Source organism: Monodelphis domestica, chromosome 7 (assembly GCF_027887165.1).
Source record: "Monodelphis domestica isolate mMonDom1 chromosome 7, mMonDom1.pri, whole genome shotgun sequence".
Taxonomy (NCBI): domain Eukaryota; kingdom Metazoa; phylum Chordata; class Mammalia; order Didelphimorphia; family Didelphidae; genus Monodelphis; species Monodelphis domestica.
In genome coordinates, this window is record NC_077233.1 from 128,481,606 (window position 1) to 128,500,194 (window position 18,589).

Consider the following 18,589-nt stretch of genomic DNA (forward strand, 5'->3'; position numbering starts at 1 on the left):
ATCATCATTTGTTAGAATAAAGTTGTCAGTTATCTTAAATTGACTTTCTTGTCATATTGAAGGGGGAGAGAACTGATTTCTCTATCTTCCCCCAAGGGAAGCTAAATAGAAATCTGCCAACTGACATAAATGAGGTAATTGAACTGTATGACCTTGTAAGAGTCCAATGTCATAAGGCAGAAATAACACTACTCCATGGCATCTGTGTATGACCTCTAGGTAAATAATTTCTCTTTCGTTTATCCCAGTTTCCTCATGCTTTAAAATTTTATGATTAATAGGTGTGTTAAAGCCTGGACTTAGGTTGGAAGCAGATACCATGGGACAATGGATAGTCATTAATCTCACTACTATCTGTCTTTTTGTTCCCTGCCCAACATCTAACCTTGGGCATGACTGTATCACAGAAGATGATCATGATACAATTGACTTATAAAAATCAGCATTCATCTTTATGATGAGTTAATTTTTAAGCCCCTTATCATGTGGCCTGATCAGAAAGAAATTAAGATAATAGCATATGGCTCCATGGACCATCTTTTTTTTTTAACCTTTATTTTATGTCTTAGAATCAATGCTAAGTATTGGTTCCAAGGCATAAGAATAATATAGGCTAGGCAATCAGAGTTAAATGATTTGTTCAGGAAAGTGTCTGGTGAGAAAGGTGTCTGAGATCAGATTTGAATCTAGGACTTTCAATCTCTAAGCCTGGCTCTCTGTTTACTGAGCCATCTAGCCATTCTCTCCATGGACCACCTTGAAAGAGAATGATCTTTGGCTTGTTTGGAAAAACTTGTCCTCCTTTCCCTCCCTCCCCCCATTCAGGACAATGACTTCAAGTCAGAAAAATACAACTCACAAAAGCCAGTCGACAGCGATGATGAGGGTGACGTCTTGGGCTGGCAGGCCAACAGCACTCAGTACGATGACCATAGTCACAAGTCCTGCCTGGGGCACACCTGCAGCTCCAATACTGGCAGCTGTTGCTGTGACGCTGTGACCAAAACATATATACAAGAAAAGGAATCAGAAATGTAATCTTCCTTTTAAGGCTTTCTGTCTTACACCTAAATGTCATTGCAGCTTCTTTTCCAAATCAAATCCATGGAAAGTTCAGGAGTACTAACTCTGTGTGTGTGTGTGTGTGTGTGTATGTGTGACTCTTTAGGGGGACAGGAAGAAGGATTAAACTCTGCCTCCACCTTCAAGGAGCTTATGGTCTAGCAGGAAAAATAAGGCAAGTGGCAGGAATACTTATAGTACAAGGAAAAATATAGTTATCAAAGAGAGAGGGGTTTTTAAGGAGAGGGAAATAATATATGTGATATGGTCAGAGAAAACTTCATGGCTTAGCATTAAAGGAATGGCAATCAGTACCCCAAGAAAGTAGTATCCCCAGTGCTAAGCTAGCATCACTGTGAAATATTTTGTAAATACTTTTCTATTCATTTATTCATTTGGTAAAGTTTATAGAATACTTCCTTAACTACCCTTTTAGGTAGTGAGTTCCAAGTATTATTTTCATTTTATAGATAAATAAATGGAGGCTCCGAGACATGAATAGTATAGCTTATCTTGCAGTTGATAGAGGAAGAGTGGAATGGGAACTTGACAAAAAAAGTACATTGAGTTTTATACTTGAAATCATAGTTTATCTTGACTTACCAATAAGGTGACCTTTGGAACTCTGCATTGGTAAACAGCTGTGTTTTACCTTGAGTAGAGGTACTTGCTTAGTGGGAAATAATGAAAGCTTTGGGCAGCTAAGTGGTACAGTAGATAGAATGCTGGGCCTGCAGTCAAGAAGGCTCATATTCATGAGTTCAAATCTAGCATCAGACTCTTACTAGCTATGTGATTCTGGGCAAGTCATTTAGCCTTGTTTGCTTTAGTTTCCTCATCTGTAAAATGAGCTGGAGAAGGAAATGGCAACCACTCGAGTATGTTTGCCAAGGAAACTCCAAAAAGGGTCATGAAGAGTCAGAAAGAAGTGAAAAACAAATAACAACAACAAATAATGGAAGTGAGTTGATGACTACAAGAAATAGTATTGTGTGAATAAAAGAAGGTCAAAGATAGATCCCTCGAAGATTGTCACATTAGAAGGAAGGGAAAAGGATGTAAAGCAAACACAAAAAGAGAAAAGAAGGGGAACCATAAAAGCACAATGCCATGGAAGTCATGGGACAAGAAAATATCAGAGAGAGAGAAAGAGAGAGAGAGAGAGAGAGAGAGAGAGAGAGAGATAGATAGATAGATAGATAGATAGATAGAGAGAGAGAGAGAGAATCCTTATGTAAAATGCTACACAAGGACAAAGATGGAAAAAAGTAATTGAATTTGGTTTTGAGAAAGTCATTAATAATAGCAAAGAAGGAGCTTGTAGCAAATTAGGAAAAGAATGCAAGGTAGTGAAAAATAGACACAGTTATAATAAAAATTAATACTATGTATAAAGTACTTCAAAGAGTTTTACAATTATCTCATTTAATTCTCATAGCAGCTCTAGGAGGTAAATACTATATAATCTCTAATTTATAGATAAGGAAACTGAGGTAGATGAGCTCAGTTACTTGCATAAGATCATACACAGCTAGATATTGAAATCATGTCTTTCTGACTCCAAGTGTGGTGCTCAATCCATCGAAAATTTCAGAGTTAAAAAGCTGGTCTGGGGACTATTTAAGGGAATCATACTTGTAGAATCTCCTCTACAATACATCCAACAAATAATCAAAGCCTACTTAAAAGGCAATGGTAAACCCATTGCCTTCCAAGGCTGTGCATTCTACTTTTGCCTAATTTTAAAAGGAATGTTTGCCTTCCATGTAGCCAAAATTGGCCTCTTTACAACTTCCATTCATTGCTCCCTGCTCAGCTCTCTAGAACAATGTGGGACAAGTCAGATTCCTTTTCTAGCTGACCTGAAGACAGCTACCAGATTTCCCTTAAGTATTCTCTTCTCTAATGTTGATATGACCAATTAGGTCCTTTGACATTCTTGTCAGTTACTGAGTCAATGAACAAGGATTGATTAAGCATCTAGTGTGTGCCAGGCACTGGGATTAAGCAGAGTCAATACAAAGAAAGCCAAAAGTCCCTGCTCATCTTCTCATTGGGGAATCTGCTACCTTATTAAAATGTTTCCTAAAATGTGGCTCCGAGGATTGAACAGGACACTCCAGGTGGAGTCTGACAAGGGTCAAATAAAGCAGTAATCTCTTTATTCTGGGTCCTCTTCTTCTGGGGCAACCTTAGCTACTTTTTTGGTTGTTTGTTATTCAGGTGTTTCTGTTGTGCCTGATTCTTTTTTACTCCATTTGGGGTTTTAAGATAAAATGATGCCAGTGTGGCTTGCCATTTCCTTCTCTAGCTCATTTTACATAGAAAGAACAGGAGCAAACAGGGTTAAGTGACTTACCCAGAGTCAGACACCAAGTAAGTGTCTGAGGCTGGATTTGAACTCAGGAGATGAATTTTCCTGTTTCCCAGATTAGTGTCCTATCCATAGTTCTAATTACTTGCCTGGTGTTTTGGCTCCTACCTTGCACTACTGACCCATACTGAATTACTCTGCAGCCTCCTAGATCTCTGTCCTCTAACCTCAAGCTCTCTCTCAAAGGAAAGGAAAGTCATACCTTACTGAATTAATACCTGTAAAGCCGGTGTTTTGAATCTAAATGCAGCATTTTCCATTTTGCCTTAGCAAGGAGGGCAGCTAAATGGTGAAGTAGATGAGTGCTAGAACCAGAGTCAGGGAGATCTGGGTTCAAATTTGGCAACAAGATACTGGCCATCTGAACCTCAGTAAGTCACTGAACCTCCATCTGCCTCAGCTTACTTCTTTGTAAAATAGGGATAATAATAGCACTTACTCCTTAAGGTTATTGGGAAGATTGAGTGAATACTTGTAAAATGCACTGCAAACATTAAAATACTATCTACACACCAGCTATTATTATTAATATATTATTATTATATCTTATTAGAACTAGCCCATTATTCTAGCCTGCAGAAATCTTTTTGAATTTTGACTCTGTCATTCCATGTATAAATTATCCCTCTTGGTGTTGTCTGCGAATGTGATAAGTACACCTTTGATAAAAGTGTTAAGTAGCCCAGGAATAAAGGCATCATCAACCCATTAATGCCCTCCTCTCTTAAACAGTGCCTCATATATCATGGAGTCTTCTAGGTGGCCTATGTCGTACTTGGCACCCCAGCCATATTCTCTGGTCAACTTCTCCACACTGCCCTCTCCTTATCATAATTAAATTAACACTGCCATCATTCTAGGAAAGGGTATGCCAGTCTACTCCATTTTAACTGTATTAACATCCCTGTACTTTCCAAACCACTCCTAGATGGATTAATACGCCTGTTAGAATGTAAGCTTCTCAAGGGCAGGGAGCTTTGTATATATCCCTGATGCTTAACACAAAGCTGGATGTGTAGCAAGTACTCAATAAAAGCTTTTTCATTCATTCATTAATACCACTAGTTCTGAATCCATTCATATCTTTCCATCTTGTTCATGAAATGAGAAACCATCAAATGCTTGGATGTGGACTCAGAAAACTGTATTCCATAGCATTTTCCCAGTTTACTATACAGACTATTCTTTCTATATATTTGACTAGAAAGAGAAAAGATGAGGGTCTGAGTGGGTAGTAAGGTCATGAATAAGGCTTTTTTTTTTTAGGGATAAAAAAAGACCTAGACATGTAATTGAGGAAAAATATGATTAAAAAAAGAAAGGAAGGAGACTTGGGCATGTAGTTATGAAAAATATAAAATAAGATTAAAAAAGAAAGAAAGAGACCTGGGAATGTAGTTGGGGGAAAATAAAACACTATTTAAAAGTAAAAAGAGGAAGAAAGGAAGAAAGAAAAATAAAGAAAGGAAGAAAAAAGAATGAGAGAGGAAGAGAAGGAAAGAAAAAAGAAAGAAAGAGACAGGAAGAGACAGAAAGAGAAGGAAAAAGAGACAAGAAGGAAAGAAAGATAAAGAGAGTGAGAAGGAAAGAGAGAAAGAAAGGAAGAAAGAAATGAAGGAAGAAAAGGTGAAAGAGAGAAAGAAGTGAAGGAAGAAAGGAAGTATGAAAGAGAAGGAATGAGAAAGAGACACAGAGAGAGAAGGAGAGAGACAGAGAGAGAGAAAGAGAGAGAAAGGGAGGGAGAGAAAGGAGACCTAGGCATGTGGTTGGAGGAAAAATAAAATATGAAAAAAGAAAGAAAGAAAGAGTCCTGGGCATGTATTTTGTCTAAGAGTGAAGAAACCAATCAAGTGAAAAAGAATGAATACTAATGTGGGAATTGGTTTTTGGTTGTGCCCAGAGATTCCTAAATCTGAGGCAGAGAATTGAGACCCCTAAACTAACCCACCCCTTCAGACCACAGACTGTGCCTACATCAAGTGACTTGACACTTGACACTTTTCTAAAAAGCCACACTCAGGTGAAGTCCTTTCCTCTTGTGAATTTTCAGAAGCACAGTGTGGTGGAAAAAGAATGCAGCTAGGAACCCTGGCTCTTACATCAGGCTATGTAACCAAGGACTAATTGTTGAACTCTTTGAGCCCCATTTCATTTGTAAAATGGGCGAGAAAAATGCTTAATTTACCTACCTCATATAGCTCCTGTGGAGAAAATATGAACCTTAAAAAGGTTTATAAATGTATTCTTATTATTGTCCCACTAAGGCATTTCCCACATACAAATCTACACCAGAAGTTACAAAATTTTGAGAGTCCTGCCAACACTGCAACACTTGATCAAATATCTCAGGCACAGCCAAACTCTGGGCTATGGTTTGTCCCAATTTCAACACATCTTCCTTCTTCCTGGCAGGTATGTGACTTATACTGAGTCCACACCAGTACTGCTTTGCCAAAGTGGGAGTGGTTTTGTGGCCACAACTGCATTTAGATCTCCTCTGCTTACCAGGAAGAAGTCATGATGTTTCAGGAATTAATCAACAAATTTCTGCAGACCGAGCGAGGTTGGGTGTGGAACTGGGAAAGTACATGAAGTCAAGGATGATTCTGACTTTGGCCTCAACCCTGCCTCACCAAAGTTCAGACAGGCCACTTCCTTTGGCCTGGAACTCAACAACTTTAAGTGTTTGGGTGGGAAAAAGTGATTTCTGATGCTTCTGTGCAATTTACCTTTGACTCAGAGGTGTTTTGTTTTTCAAAGGAGAAGAAAATAAAACTTTTCAGAGGGCCCTTTTCACATCCTTAGATCTCCTTTTTAAGAATGAAGGCACTCAGGGATCTGGAATTTAATTCTAGTTAATAAACATTTATGGAGAAGGAGTCCTTGGATATCTAAAGAATGCTGTGTGTTGGAAGAGATACAGAGATCATGGATCTTATCACTGATTTAGATACAATTCTAGATAATGTACTGGGAAGAATGTATAGTTATTTCACAATACCATGGCACACAGAGATTTTCTGGAGATTCAAGTCCTGTGATGGCATGGATTTTTTTGTGCCTCCAGGAGGGCCTTAACTGTCTAATGGTCTCATAGCCATCTTGGGATCATAGATTTAGAGCTGGAATGGTGGGAGAGAGGTAGGAAGGAAAGGAAGAAAGAAGAAAGGAAGGAAGAAATAAAGGAGAGAAGGAAGGAAATAAATTCTTACTAAGTCTCTACTCTGTGCCCAAGTACTATGCTAAGTACTTTACAAATATTATCTCATTTTGTCCTCAAGATAACCCTGGGTAGTAGATGCTATTATAATCCTCATTAAACAGTTGAAGAAATGGAGACAGGCAGAGGTTAATGGACTTGCCCAGTATCATACAGTAAGGGTCTCAAGCCATATTTTAACTCAGATCTTCTTGATTGTAGGCCCAGCATATAATCCACTGTGCATAATGATCCTAGAGGCCATCTAATTAACCCCCCTCACTGTATAGAAGAGAAAACATGGCTCAGAGAAGTTAGATTACCCCCCTCCCCAAAGTGACACCGTTAATGGCAAAGGCAAGACTTGAACTCAGTTGTTCTTGAATCTCTCCACTACACCACCTAGCTGCCTTAAGAAAAGGAATGACAGTGTATCCTGAAGGGAAAGGTGAATAAAATAAATTCAGGAAACATTTATTAAGTACCTACTACATTCAATCTTATGCAAAATAAGATTCTATAAAGAAGTCAAGGAACTCTTGGGTATAACCAGCAATGATTTTTTAAAAAACAATTACTATGGGTCTCACATTATTATTGGGCCAGGGCCATTGGTTGAAGTGGCTTAAGTCTATGGCTAGACTATAATGAATATATGCATGTGCATCTTGACTATTTTGAGTCAAGGTACAAGGACTACTCTAGTATTCAGAGATAATAAAGAATTAGAGAGAATTAGAGAAAATAAAAAATTAGAGGCACTTAAAAAAAGCAGAACTAAGGTAAAGAAGGAACATGTGAAATGAATGAATGAAAGTGACAAATACTTAGAAATGGATATTTTACTTATCCACCTTATAGAAGACTGGATTTGGAGATAGCATTTAAGTTCAAATCCTGCCACATAAATCATATGATCATCTCTAAGGCCTCAGCTTTCTCATCTAGAAATTGGAAGCCAGTTCATTTTTGACTCAGTCCTAAACCAAGATGGCTGGGAAGGGGAAAGAGAAGCTAGACTTGGTTTTAGATCCAGAAGTTCAAATCTACTACAGAGCAAGCTTGGGAAGTGTTTGGTCTAACATTGGTAGGACATTGTAATGAAACTTTTAGATCAGCTCCACTTTGAACCCAGCCTTTTTTCAGTCCAGAATAGAAGATATCTTTGAATCAAACTATCTGAGATCTCGAGTTTAAGAGTTCTATTATATATAGCTTTGGTTATTCTTAGGGATGAGTGGGAGCCATAAAGAGTAAAAGATAAAAGTTCAAAGTCTTTAATTGGAGAATACCCTACATCCTGACCTATTTTCACTGGTGCTTTATAGGGAGACCACCAGTAATAGTGATGGCATTCATATGACACCCTCACCCCACCTAATGGTGATTATTTGTCCAATGTCCAGATCCAGGTCATTGAGTTGTGCGATGAACACAGCAGCAACTGCTTCATAGAGGGCAGTTCCATCCATGTTGATTGTTGCACCAACAGGCAAAACAAATCTGGTGATTCTCTTGTCCACTTGGTTCTTTTCTTCTGCACAGCGAAAAGTGACAGGTAGTGTTGCTGAGCTGAACAATTAAGAGGAAAACCAGTCCTTATTTATGGAAAATTAGCCCTATATTTCTTGTTTTTTTGAGGCTTTTTTTTTTTGCTTTTACAAGGCTATCCTTAAAGATCATTAAATCTACTCTTCAGTAATTCTAGGAGACAAAATACAGAGTGCTAATTATACCTCCCATAAATACAATAAAACTCTTAATAATGGTCTCATACTAAGAAAGGGGAAAAACATTTAGTGAGAAAGGAAATATATTCCAAGACAGAGATACCAAGAATATTACTTGTTTCTCAACCTGAAGGGCATCTCTAAAACCACTGCATTTTGTGTCTACCATTACAAAATGGAGGAAGGGACAGCTAGACAAAGATAAGATTCACAGACTCCCTTTGGATGCATTTGTTACCAAGAAAATAAAATATCTTCATTTACCTGGAAGAGATCATGAGGGCTGTGAGTAGAGCCTGTGCCATCCCCAGTGCAAACCGGAAAGGGTTCTTTCGAACAATTAACAAGTATATGAGTGGGAGGATTACAATGGAATGTATGGCAAGCCTGCAAATAAAGAGAGACAATTTTATAGATAATGTTGGTGGGAGGAGTACTCACTTTTACTGGGATAGTAGAACCATCAAAACATTAAAAAGTTTTGAATATGTATATATGATTTGTTCATGGTTAAATGGACTGTGAGATGGTACAGTAGATAGATGGGCTTGGGGTTAGAAAGACTCATTTTCCTGAGTTCAAATCCAGTCTCAGACACTTACTTTGTGGCCCTGCACAAATCATTTTACCCTGTTTGCCTCAGTTTCTTCATCTGTAAAATGAGCTGGAGAAGGAAATGGCAAACCTCTCCAGTTTCTTTGTCAAGAAAACCCCCAGTGGTGAAGAGTCAGACACAACCGAATGCAACTGAAAAACAATGATGCCTTTCACTCAGAGTCTTACTTGTTTGGAGCAAAGATATATAGGGGGAAAATGAGCTTTTTTTGGTTCAAGGAATTTGTGGCTCAAGTATGTGCCCCAAAGAGAGGAGTTCTGGCTTAAGAGTTTATACAGAGGCTTGGGCAGGTCCTTGATGTATAGGGATAGGGATTGGAATTGGACCTATGATTTTACTCACAGAGATTTAGGGTTAGGAACTTCTCTCTACTGATTTGCAATTTATAGTCTTGGAAATTGCCTAGAGTACTGAAATGTTTAAGTGACTTGTCCCACACCTGTAGGTACCAAAGGAGGAACTCAAACTCAGTTCTTCTTGGATCTGTGGCCAGCCCCCTGTATAATTGAAAATCTGTTACTCTAAAAAAGAACTACATTTCCCGGGAGCCCCCTGACTTCCTGTCATTAGGTACTTCCTGTAGTCAGGGGATATTAGGCAGGATGTGGAGGGTCCCCCCTCTTTTTTTCCTGTCCGGAGCTTGGTGATGATAAGGTAGGCATTTAAACTGGCTGAACAGCCATGGGCATGTGGTCTTTATTTTGTATCTTCTTTATTCCTTGATTTCTAATGATCATTAATAAATCCCTTAAAATATTTTTATTATTGAGATTTAAGTTTAATTTTTACTTTCCCTACACCTTACTGCTTCTCTTGCAGTGTGATTTTTGGGTCCATCATTTGGTAGTAGTCTCTTGGTAACCGAGGATGACTATTGTCTTTGTGTGTTTTTGTGCACAAAGACACTTGTGCATGAAGATTTAAGTGGAAAAGTCGATGCACAGAGACAGTCCCACTCTCTTGGTGTTGGAAGCCTGGGTCCAGTGGCACGAAAAATCGTTACACCTGGAGACTTCCTCAGCTGCATTGGATGGCCGTGTTGTCTTTTGTGCTCCAACACGCTCTAAGCACTCCACAGTGCTTTGCTGTGTCGCCATCTCAGCCGTTGAACCTTCTTGTTGGTTTCTTCTACCTGTTCAGCCGAAGCAGTCTTCGCATGCTGGATGAGCAAAGCCCTGGCTCACCAGGGGTTGATGACGACCCGATGGCTACCTTCACAAGGTTTGGCCGGCCTGTCAAAGCCGTTGCCTGGGGTGTGGCCACTGCCACATGCTAGCAGCTACTGGGAGCCACAAGTGAGAGCTGGGTGTCAGGTGGGGGTCAGAGGCTGGAGAGCTGCCCTAGGAGGGCATGACAAGCCCTCCATACCAGAGATACCCCTCCCTGAGCACCCCATACACCCCGGTCCATCATTTAAGCATGATTAATCACCTCATCTTTAAAATGGAGGTATTAACCTCGGTGGGTTATTGTGGGAATAACACTTTGTCAATCATAAAGACTAGATTGTGAAAGAAAGAGAAAAAAAAAGAAAAAATGAATGCGAGGTAGACTTATTGGCATGGCAGGTGTCATGGCCCAAAGGCTATTACAGCCCTCAGAAACAGAACTAGGTCCTCGAAGACATGTAGATAGCCAAGAGATACCCGGAGCCAGAGGGAGATGAGTATTTCTATGTAATATCCCCCAAATCCTACAGGATGTTCTCTGAGAATGATTTCTGAGCAACCAGGAGGCCGTGAGCAATATAGTCTGGTACAATTCGTTCTTCCAAAAGCCAGCAATTAGCACAGTGTAATCCATTCCCAATATAGCAATTAAAGAGCAGATCCAGAACCTGCTTATCTTATCTTAAGACTCTCTATAAATAACCAGAAAGACTGATTTAAAAAATCCATACAATCTAGAGCTGGATATGCTCTATGAAATCATCTAATCCAAGTCTCTCATCTGACAAGTGAGGAAACTGAGGTCTAGAGATAGTGTCATGTTGTAGATTTAGAATTGGAAGAGATCTTTGGGGCCATCTGGTTCCATGCCTTTATTTTACAGATGAAGAGAGACCAAAAGAAATGTGAAGTAACTTCCAGCAAGTTTCTCAAGGTCATGCCTGAACCCAGGCTCTGTGATTCTATTTTTTTTTAACCTTTACCTTCTGCTTTGGAATCAGTTCTATGCATTGGTTCTAAGGTAGATGAGCAGTATGGGGGTGGGCAATGCAAGTTAAGTGACTTGCTTAGGGTCACATAGGTAGGAAGTATCTGAGGCATCTCCAGGTATGGCTCTCTGTCCACTGAGCCACCTAGCCAAGCCCCTGGTCCTGTGATTCTCAATCCAGTGTGATCTCTATTGCTATGCCATTTGGACTTGCCAACGATCACACAGGCAGTAAACAGCAGTGGTAAGATCCAAGACAGGTCCTCCAATTCCAGATTAAGAACTCCTCCCACAGTACCACTTGCCAGAAGCACCCCAGAGGCAATATTTCCCAACCCCAGCTCTGCCCTTCCCCCATGCAAAGACTGACATACCCACTGAGAACTGTGGCCATGTACAACCCCAGTTTGCGAAATATTTCCCAGTCTTCAACTTCGATGATCTTCCCAGCAATCAGAAACAAGATGCCCAGTGGCATGTACCTAGAGTGTGAATCCCACAGAAAGAAGAAAAGAAATAATTTCTGATGAAACTTTAAAAAAAAAAGATCACATTCTGCAGTAGAACAATAGATATTCGAGTTAGGCTAGTTGGCAGAGAGAGGACTGGATGATTTCTAAAGTCTCTTTCCTGCCACTGTAATGAGGAAAGGAATGACGCAGTTTGTAAACAGATAGCTGAGAGGAAAGTTTGCAAAGAGGGAGCTTGCTGCATGCCATGGAAGCCATAGGCTCAATTCTGGAATCTGGGGACTTTATAAAAAGTGGACACAGAGAGAACTCAGGGGCTTTGGTTTCCTGTCTCTGGGAGAGCCTGAAGGTACAACTTGTTGCTGCTTGCATCTGTGTGAGCCCAGTGGGGTTTGGGTTTCCTTTTCCCCTGTGGAGTCAAAGCTACCTATCCTAGTGTCCTGGTGGAGAAATCCTACATACGTTGTCATCGATTCTATCATCTATTCGTATTCTAGTGTCCTGAGAGAGAGTTCCCAACTGCTGCAAAGATTTCTGCCAGTGAACTGTCTGTGGGGAAAAGGCCTTGAAGCCATCTTGGGCCCAATCTAATGAGGATTTGAACCCTCTCATAAAGGGTTCAACTTAAGTATTCTAACTATAAATATCTAACCAAACATCATCTTGGAGGATTGGCAGGTCAGGTAGTTAGATAGCCAGGAATCCAGAAGAAATGAAGGCACCACTTTGCAGGGGCCTTAGAAAGGGGGGGAGGTTTAGTTAGAATTTCTTAGATTAGGGATTCCTATTTCCTAATTCTCTCCCACCCAGCTCTAGTGATTAACAAATAAACCCTTTGGTTTATGGTTTTTTAAATCTGATCTGAGAGTCAGATAAGCATTCTGGGCCTGTGAGAGGCTTGCAGGACCTTTCCTCACTGTGGGGTATCAAGTAACCAACAACCTTTGATATCTCACTTCTACAAACCTACCATCTAGACCACTCCCCTATTTCAGTTGGCGAGCCAGCCAGGATTTTCACCCCAGAGGGCAGAGGACTCATGATCACCCGTTCATCAATTGGCACCTGGAAGGGTCCTTAATGAGCCCCCAGTCCAAATCTTTCTCTTTACAACAAACAGAGGCCAAAGAGGACTGAACTAACTTGCTTAAGGTTATGTAAGTTAAATAGAAGAGATAGAATTTGAGTTCAGGTCCTCTGACATCATTTCTTCCAATGAAGTTAGGATGGGATAGTTAGTTGGTTCTCCTTCACATTCATAGACTCTACCTAGCCAGGTACATCAAAGATGAATATACATTTTTATTTCAAAATCATTTTTCCATGGTTACATGATTCATGTTGTGTCCCTTCCCTCCTCCTGAACTGACAAGCAATTCTACTGGTTTATACATGTACTATCACTGGATAACTATTTCCATATTCTTCATTTTTGTTGTAGAGTAATATTTTAAAACCAAACCCCCCAAATCATATACCCATATAAACAAGTGATAAATTGCATGTTTTTCTTCTGCATTGCAGATGAATATTCTTGATGACATGGGGAATTGGACAAGGAAGGGAGGAAGGAAATAAGCATTTTTTAAAGCTCCTACTATTTGCCAATTACTTTACAAAATATTATGATTTGGTCTTTTAAAGCATCCTTGGGAGACATATACTAGATCCCCATTTTACAGATGAGGAAACTGAGCAGACAGAAGAGGTTAAGTAATTAGCCCAGGGTCATAGAGCTAGTAAGTATCTGAGACTGGATCGGAACTCAAGCCTTCCTGCCTCTAAGCACATTTAGTCAATGTGATACCTATCTGCATCTAAAATAGAATGATGGCCCACAAACATTTGATATAACTTTATTATGTGTTCAAAGTTGTATTAGATACTGGGGATACATAGATGAAAAAAATGCTAGAGGCTCTGCCATTGGAGAACTTAAAGTCTGATGATATGTATGTGGGGCTAAGTAAGAGAAATATGGGCACAGTGGAATGTGATTGATCCACTTATATTGTATATATCTTATGTATACTCAGTTCTTTGGGGAGCAAGGTGATACAGTGGATAGAATACTGGGTCCAAAGTAACTTAACTAATTTACTTAACCTTGTTTGCCTCAGTTTCCTCATTTGTAAAATGAGGTAATTACTTACAGAAGGTAATGGCAAACCACTCTAGTATCTTTGCCATGAAAACCCCAAATGGGGTCATGAAGAGTTGGATGTGACTGGAAAATGACTGTACAATAACAAACCCAATTATTTGCATGCAGTATCCCCCATTAGAGTGTCATGTCCCAGAAGACAGTGACCATTTTGCCTTTCTTTTTATTTCTAGAGCTTAATACTATGTCTGCTGCATAGTGTTATAATTAAAATGGTTGATGTTGTAAACTGTAGTGTGTTAAAATGGTGGAAGATATAAAATGTGATAGATATAAGAGTGGGTGAGTAAATTTGACTGCAGAAAATATGTTTCACTATAATGTCTTGGTTTTTAAATCAAATATAAGGTGGTCACCAGGGAATATATTCCCAATTATGAATATACCCAAGTCAACTGGGTTTTATAGAGAATTTAATTAACAATACAATGAGTAATCAAAGAAAGAGAGAAAAGGTATAAGTATGAAGGGCCTTAAGCCAACATGGCCTAGACCTGAGTCTTAAGAGAGAGAGAATCAGTCAGTTTTTTATCACTCACCACAAGATTTGTCTTAAGCAAGGATGTCTGGGGAACAGAGTCTCCCCAGAGGGAGTTCCAGCCAGAGTCAGCCTCCCAAGGGACTTCTTCTCAAGAGATCTTCAAAGGGCCTCCTCCAAAAGGATCTATCTCCAAGGATCCAAGGAATCTATCTCCAAGCCTCCAAGGATCTCTGCTCAAGAGATTCCTTTTCTTATATAGAGGGTTTTTTCTTATGTCACCTCTCCTAAATTCTTCCATCTACCAATCACCGTAGATGTTTTCTAAAAGACAGCCCATCTGAATTCCAGCTAAGTCGACTAATCCTCTCAGTAAGTCTGAACCAGAGAAAACATTGCTGTGTCGACTAATCCCATCAAGAGAAAACCTGCCCAACCTTTATAGGTACCTAGCATCCCATTGTATCAATTCTAAAAACAGGCATGGCTCAAAGAACTCCTTGCCTTATTATAAGCATGGGTCCAAGTACTTTCATTGTTTAGCAAGGAGTTTTCTCCCCTAAAGCAGTCTTAAGTACGGGTGAAGTAGAGGTCCTCCCATTTCTGATCCTGGCGAGTTCTCACATCAAAATGGGGAATGTTTCCAGTAGGGAATTTGTTCCAATGGAGAATTCCCCGATGGGGAAATTTTTAACATTCATAAGTCTGAGAAATTTCAAGATTTACAAAAGTAAGCACTTAATATGCTTGTTGGACGACCTACCTATGGGGCGAAGGCATGCTGGGCACATGCTCCAGAGATATTACTTTTACCTGATCTTGGGGGAGTGGGAGGGATCAGAGTTGAATATTCACAAGTTCATTTTCATCAGTACAGAGAAAGGATGCCCTTGGGAGGTCCATATACAGAGGAGCACATTTGCTTTGGGCAGTCCTTTCTTAGAAATAATTTTGTTGACATTTTTTCCCTTATATCACCATGAACATGGATTTCACACCAATAGGGACTGTGGGCACTAACAGAATGTGTGATCTTGGTAAGATGCTCCCAGAAGTAGGGCTTAGAAGGAAGTTTAGAGATCATCTTGCCCAGTCTATCTCATTTGAAAGATGAGGTAACTGAAGACTGTAACTAAATTCACATTTCAGGTTCTGTATAGTGAAGCAGCAGGTCTTTGAATGGAAGAAAGATAATGATAATATTGAGCAAAGGAAGGGAAGTGGAGGGCTGAGACAGCAATCTAGCTAATTAAGACAGGAAAGCTGTTGTTGCATTACCTGGCTAAAAAGGAATACAAGACAGCTGATGCTCACTGTTAGTAAGCAAGGATACTTTGCCTCAGTGGAGGCCAGATCCTTTCTTTAAACACAGCACCTATCTCCCAGAATTTCTGTAAGGTCCAAATGATAATATTTTGTAAAATGCCTGGCATATAGTAGGTGCTTTAAAAAATGTTTATTGCCTTTCTGCTTTCCTTGCCCAGTTTCCCTTCTTATCAGGAGTATTCATCTGGTTGCTAGAATCATGGGTCCTTGGAATATAGAGAAAAACAGGTGACAACTGGAAAAGGATTTGGAAGTTTATTGCAAATTATATTTATGTTGAATGTGATATTTGCTATCAGGCTGACAGCCAAAGTAGTCTCAAATGCCTGATACCAATAGATTCTGTGAATGAAAAGTGAAAACTCAAGGGTTCCTCTTGCATCCTTTGGGAGCCTGAGACCCCAGGAAGAGGAGTAGTCTTTCTAACTTCTACCTACCAGCAAAAATGTTTGAAAGTCACACACTAGCTTCTAGGTCCTTGAATGGAGCAAGGCTCTACTTCTTATGGCTACAGAACTCAGAAAGGAAACTGTCCAAAATCACTACATGTGAACTTTTTGAAACAAAAGGATTTACCCCTTCCTCTACAACTATCACCAGAAGACAGAGCAAGGCTACTACACTTGGTAATTAATTAAAATACATGCCTCACTTTGCTAAACCATTTTCACTCACTTCTTGCACCCTAATTTTTGCCAATTGAGAAAGAGCCATTATTTCTCCCCTTACAGATGAACAATTCAATGGTTTTTCCATATAAAAAACTACATTATTGGCCCTGTCACTTTCCAGATGCTGGTTTGTATAACTCTTCCAAACATTCTAATAGGAGAATGGGCTTCTCCTGATGTCAGAAGGTACCCTTTAATTGAAGGCTTTAAATATAAGGCTGTATGACCCCTGGTTGGATATGTGTTGGAAGAGATTGGGGCTAAATGGCACTGAGATCTACTCCAACTCTGGGATACTGGGATTTAATGGTGGGGTGAATGACATGGCAGATACAGAGAAGAAGTGGTCCTTTTGGAGTAAGTCATGTTAATAACATTTTGGAATAGTTTTTTTCCTGACTGACTGGGGTCACTCCATGCACATCCCTACGATCCTTTTGGAATCATTTCCTAAAAAATTTCTACCTTATGCACAAATTTTGATCCTAATTTCATGCTCTACTTACGGAAGTGAGACACCAAATAAAATGCCAGGTTTTCATGGCAGAACCTTAAAACAGAGTAGAAGAGTAACTCTATACTCCTGTTGTCTTGTTGTAAAATGTTGACTTGGACAGTCCAAGTTAAAAGGTTGGGTTGCCCATGTCCCTCCCTATGCTTAAGCCCTCCCCCAATGCTTCATCACAGCATAGAGGTGACTCAAGTCTTGGTTTTAAGGCTATATTTGTAGGGCACCAAAAAAAAAAAAGCATAGAAAAGATTCAAATGTGGGGCCCAGAAATGGAAAATATGTTTGAGGACTGGCCAAAGTTTCATTACCACAAGGGTGGGGCAGGAATTTTTTATCCAATTCAAATGAAGGAATCATGGACTAAAGGAGACATGGAAAGAGTTGGAATTTATACTATTAAGGGATAGTTGGTTGCTAGTATCATTGGTCCTTGGAGTATAGAGGTATGTAGAAAGCTTTATTATTGAAGAGAATATAAATCTCTTCCTTCAAAATTGTTTTCTGGAGAGAATAATAAAAGCCAGATGAAAATTAATCAGAGCCCTCTTACCACATAATGATCTGAACAATTTGCATGGTAGCATCATTGAGTGCGTTGAAGAAGTCCACCAGAACTTGGCCCTTTTCTCCCATTTTTCCAATAACGATTCCAAACACAAGGCAAAAGACAATCAGGCCCAGGACATTTATGCCATCTGAGTACATGCCCACTATTTTGTAATCTTTTGTTTTGTTCTATGGAGAAAAGCCAAGAAAATATCAGTGGATGATAATAATACAGCTGATTTGCATAAAATCTAACATGAAATGATATTGCTTTCTTTAAGAAAAGTTTCAATGTGAATCAGCTCACTTATCAATTCAGCTTGTATGATATTAGTAATAGTAACATTTACATGGAATTTTAAGATTTCCAAAGCACTATCATACTTCATTTCAATTTGGTCCTCATAACAACCTTGGCCGACAAGTGCTGTTCTGCTACAGATGATGAAACTGAGACAGAGAGGTTAAATGACTTGCTCAGGGTCACACAATAAGTGTCTGAGGCAGGATTTGAACTCATATCTCCTTGACTCAAGGACCAGAGCTCTATACTAGGATCACCTAGTTGCCTTGAATTATGTCACAAAAGTTCAACTGTTGAAATTCATAAGCAAAAAAAATTCTAAAATTTATAGTATATAACCAAATTTTCATGAAGCAAGAAGACATGGGACTGTATGTTATAATGGACAGTGCTATAATGGAAGACACCACCAAAAGAGAATGGAAGTCAAGTTAAATGCAATGAGAGATATTAGATCTAAATGCTAGGGGGAATGAGGGAGGGAAAGGAATAAGCATTTATATAGTGCCTAATATGGACCAGTACTGTGCTAAGAACTTTTTACAAATGTCTTATTTGATTGTATTATCTTGTAGAATGATGGTGGCCTCTAGATGTGGAATGTCACATTCACAGCCAGATGTGGTGCTTGTATCAAATGCTTTCCTATCCATTTGGTTTTCTTTGATTTTATTTTTATTGTAAGAGAGGGAGACATGGGAGTTATCATTAAGGGATTCTTGGGAAATGATTAAGGTGGAGAAGATGCATTAATTACAACTCTAGAGTTGTAGGAGACTTGGAGTCATCTAATCCAACCCATTCATTTTACAGAAGAGGTCAGAAGAGCTTCTTCCAAATCCAGCATTATCTATAACTGACATTATGTAAGGTACACTTGTAATAGTCTGGATGTCTAAAGGAAATAGTTTCTGGGTACCCGACTTCAGAGTTATAGAGTAGCTATGGTACTGGGAAGATATGGCTCACTTTAATAATGCA

The 18,589-nt window shown here is 39.4% G+C and overlaps 1 protein-coding gene across 2 annotated transcripts in view; it reads right to left on the reverse strand.

The window, feature by feature from the left end:
- The window catches only part of SLC1A1 (solute carrier family 1 member 1), a 103,256-nt gene that overhangs the window by 7,063 nt on the left and 77,604 nt on the right, over positions 1 to 18,589 (reverse strand). For both annotated transcript variants that reach the window (XM_001364972.4, XM_056805457.1), the window contains exons 7-11: positions 17,309 to 17,493; positions 11,513 to 11,620; positions 8,630 to 8,752; positions 8,013 to 8,207; positions 860 to 994 (exon numbers count right to left, since the gene is read on the reverse strand). In XM_001364972.4, coding sequence (XP_001365009.1) covers positions 860 to 994; positions 8,013 to 8,207; positions 8,630 to 8,752; positions 11,513 to 11,620; positions 17,309 to 17,493 — 746 coding nt within the window. The remainder of the gene's footprint in view (positions 1 to 859; positions 995 to 8,012; positions 8,208 to 8,629; positions 8,753 to 11,512; positions 11,621 to 17,308; positions 17,494 to 18,589) is intronic.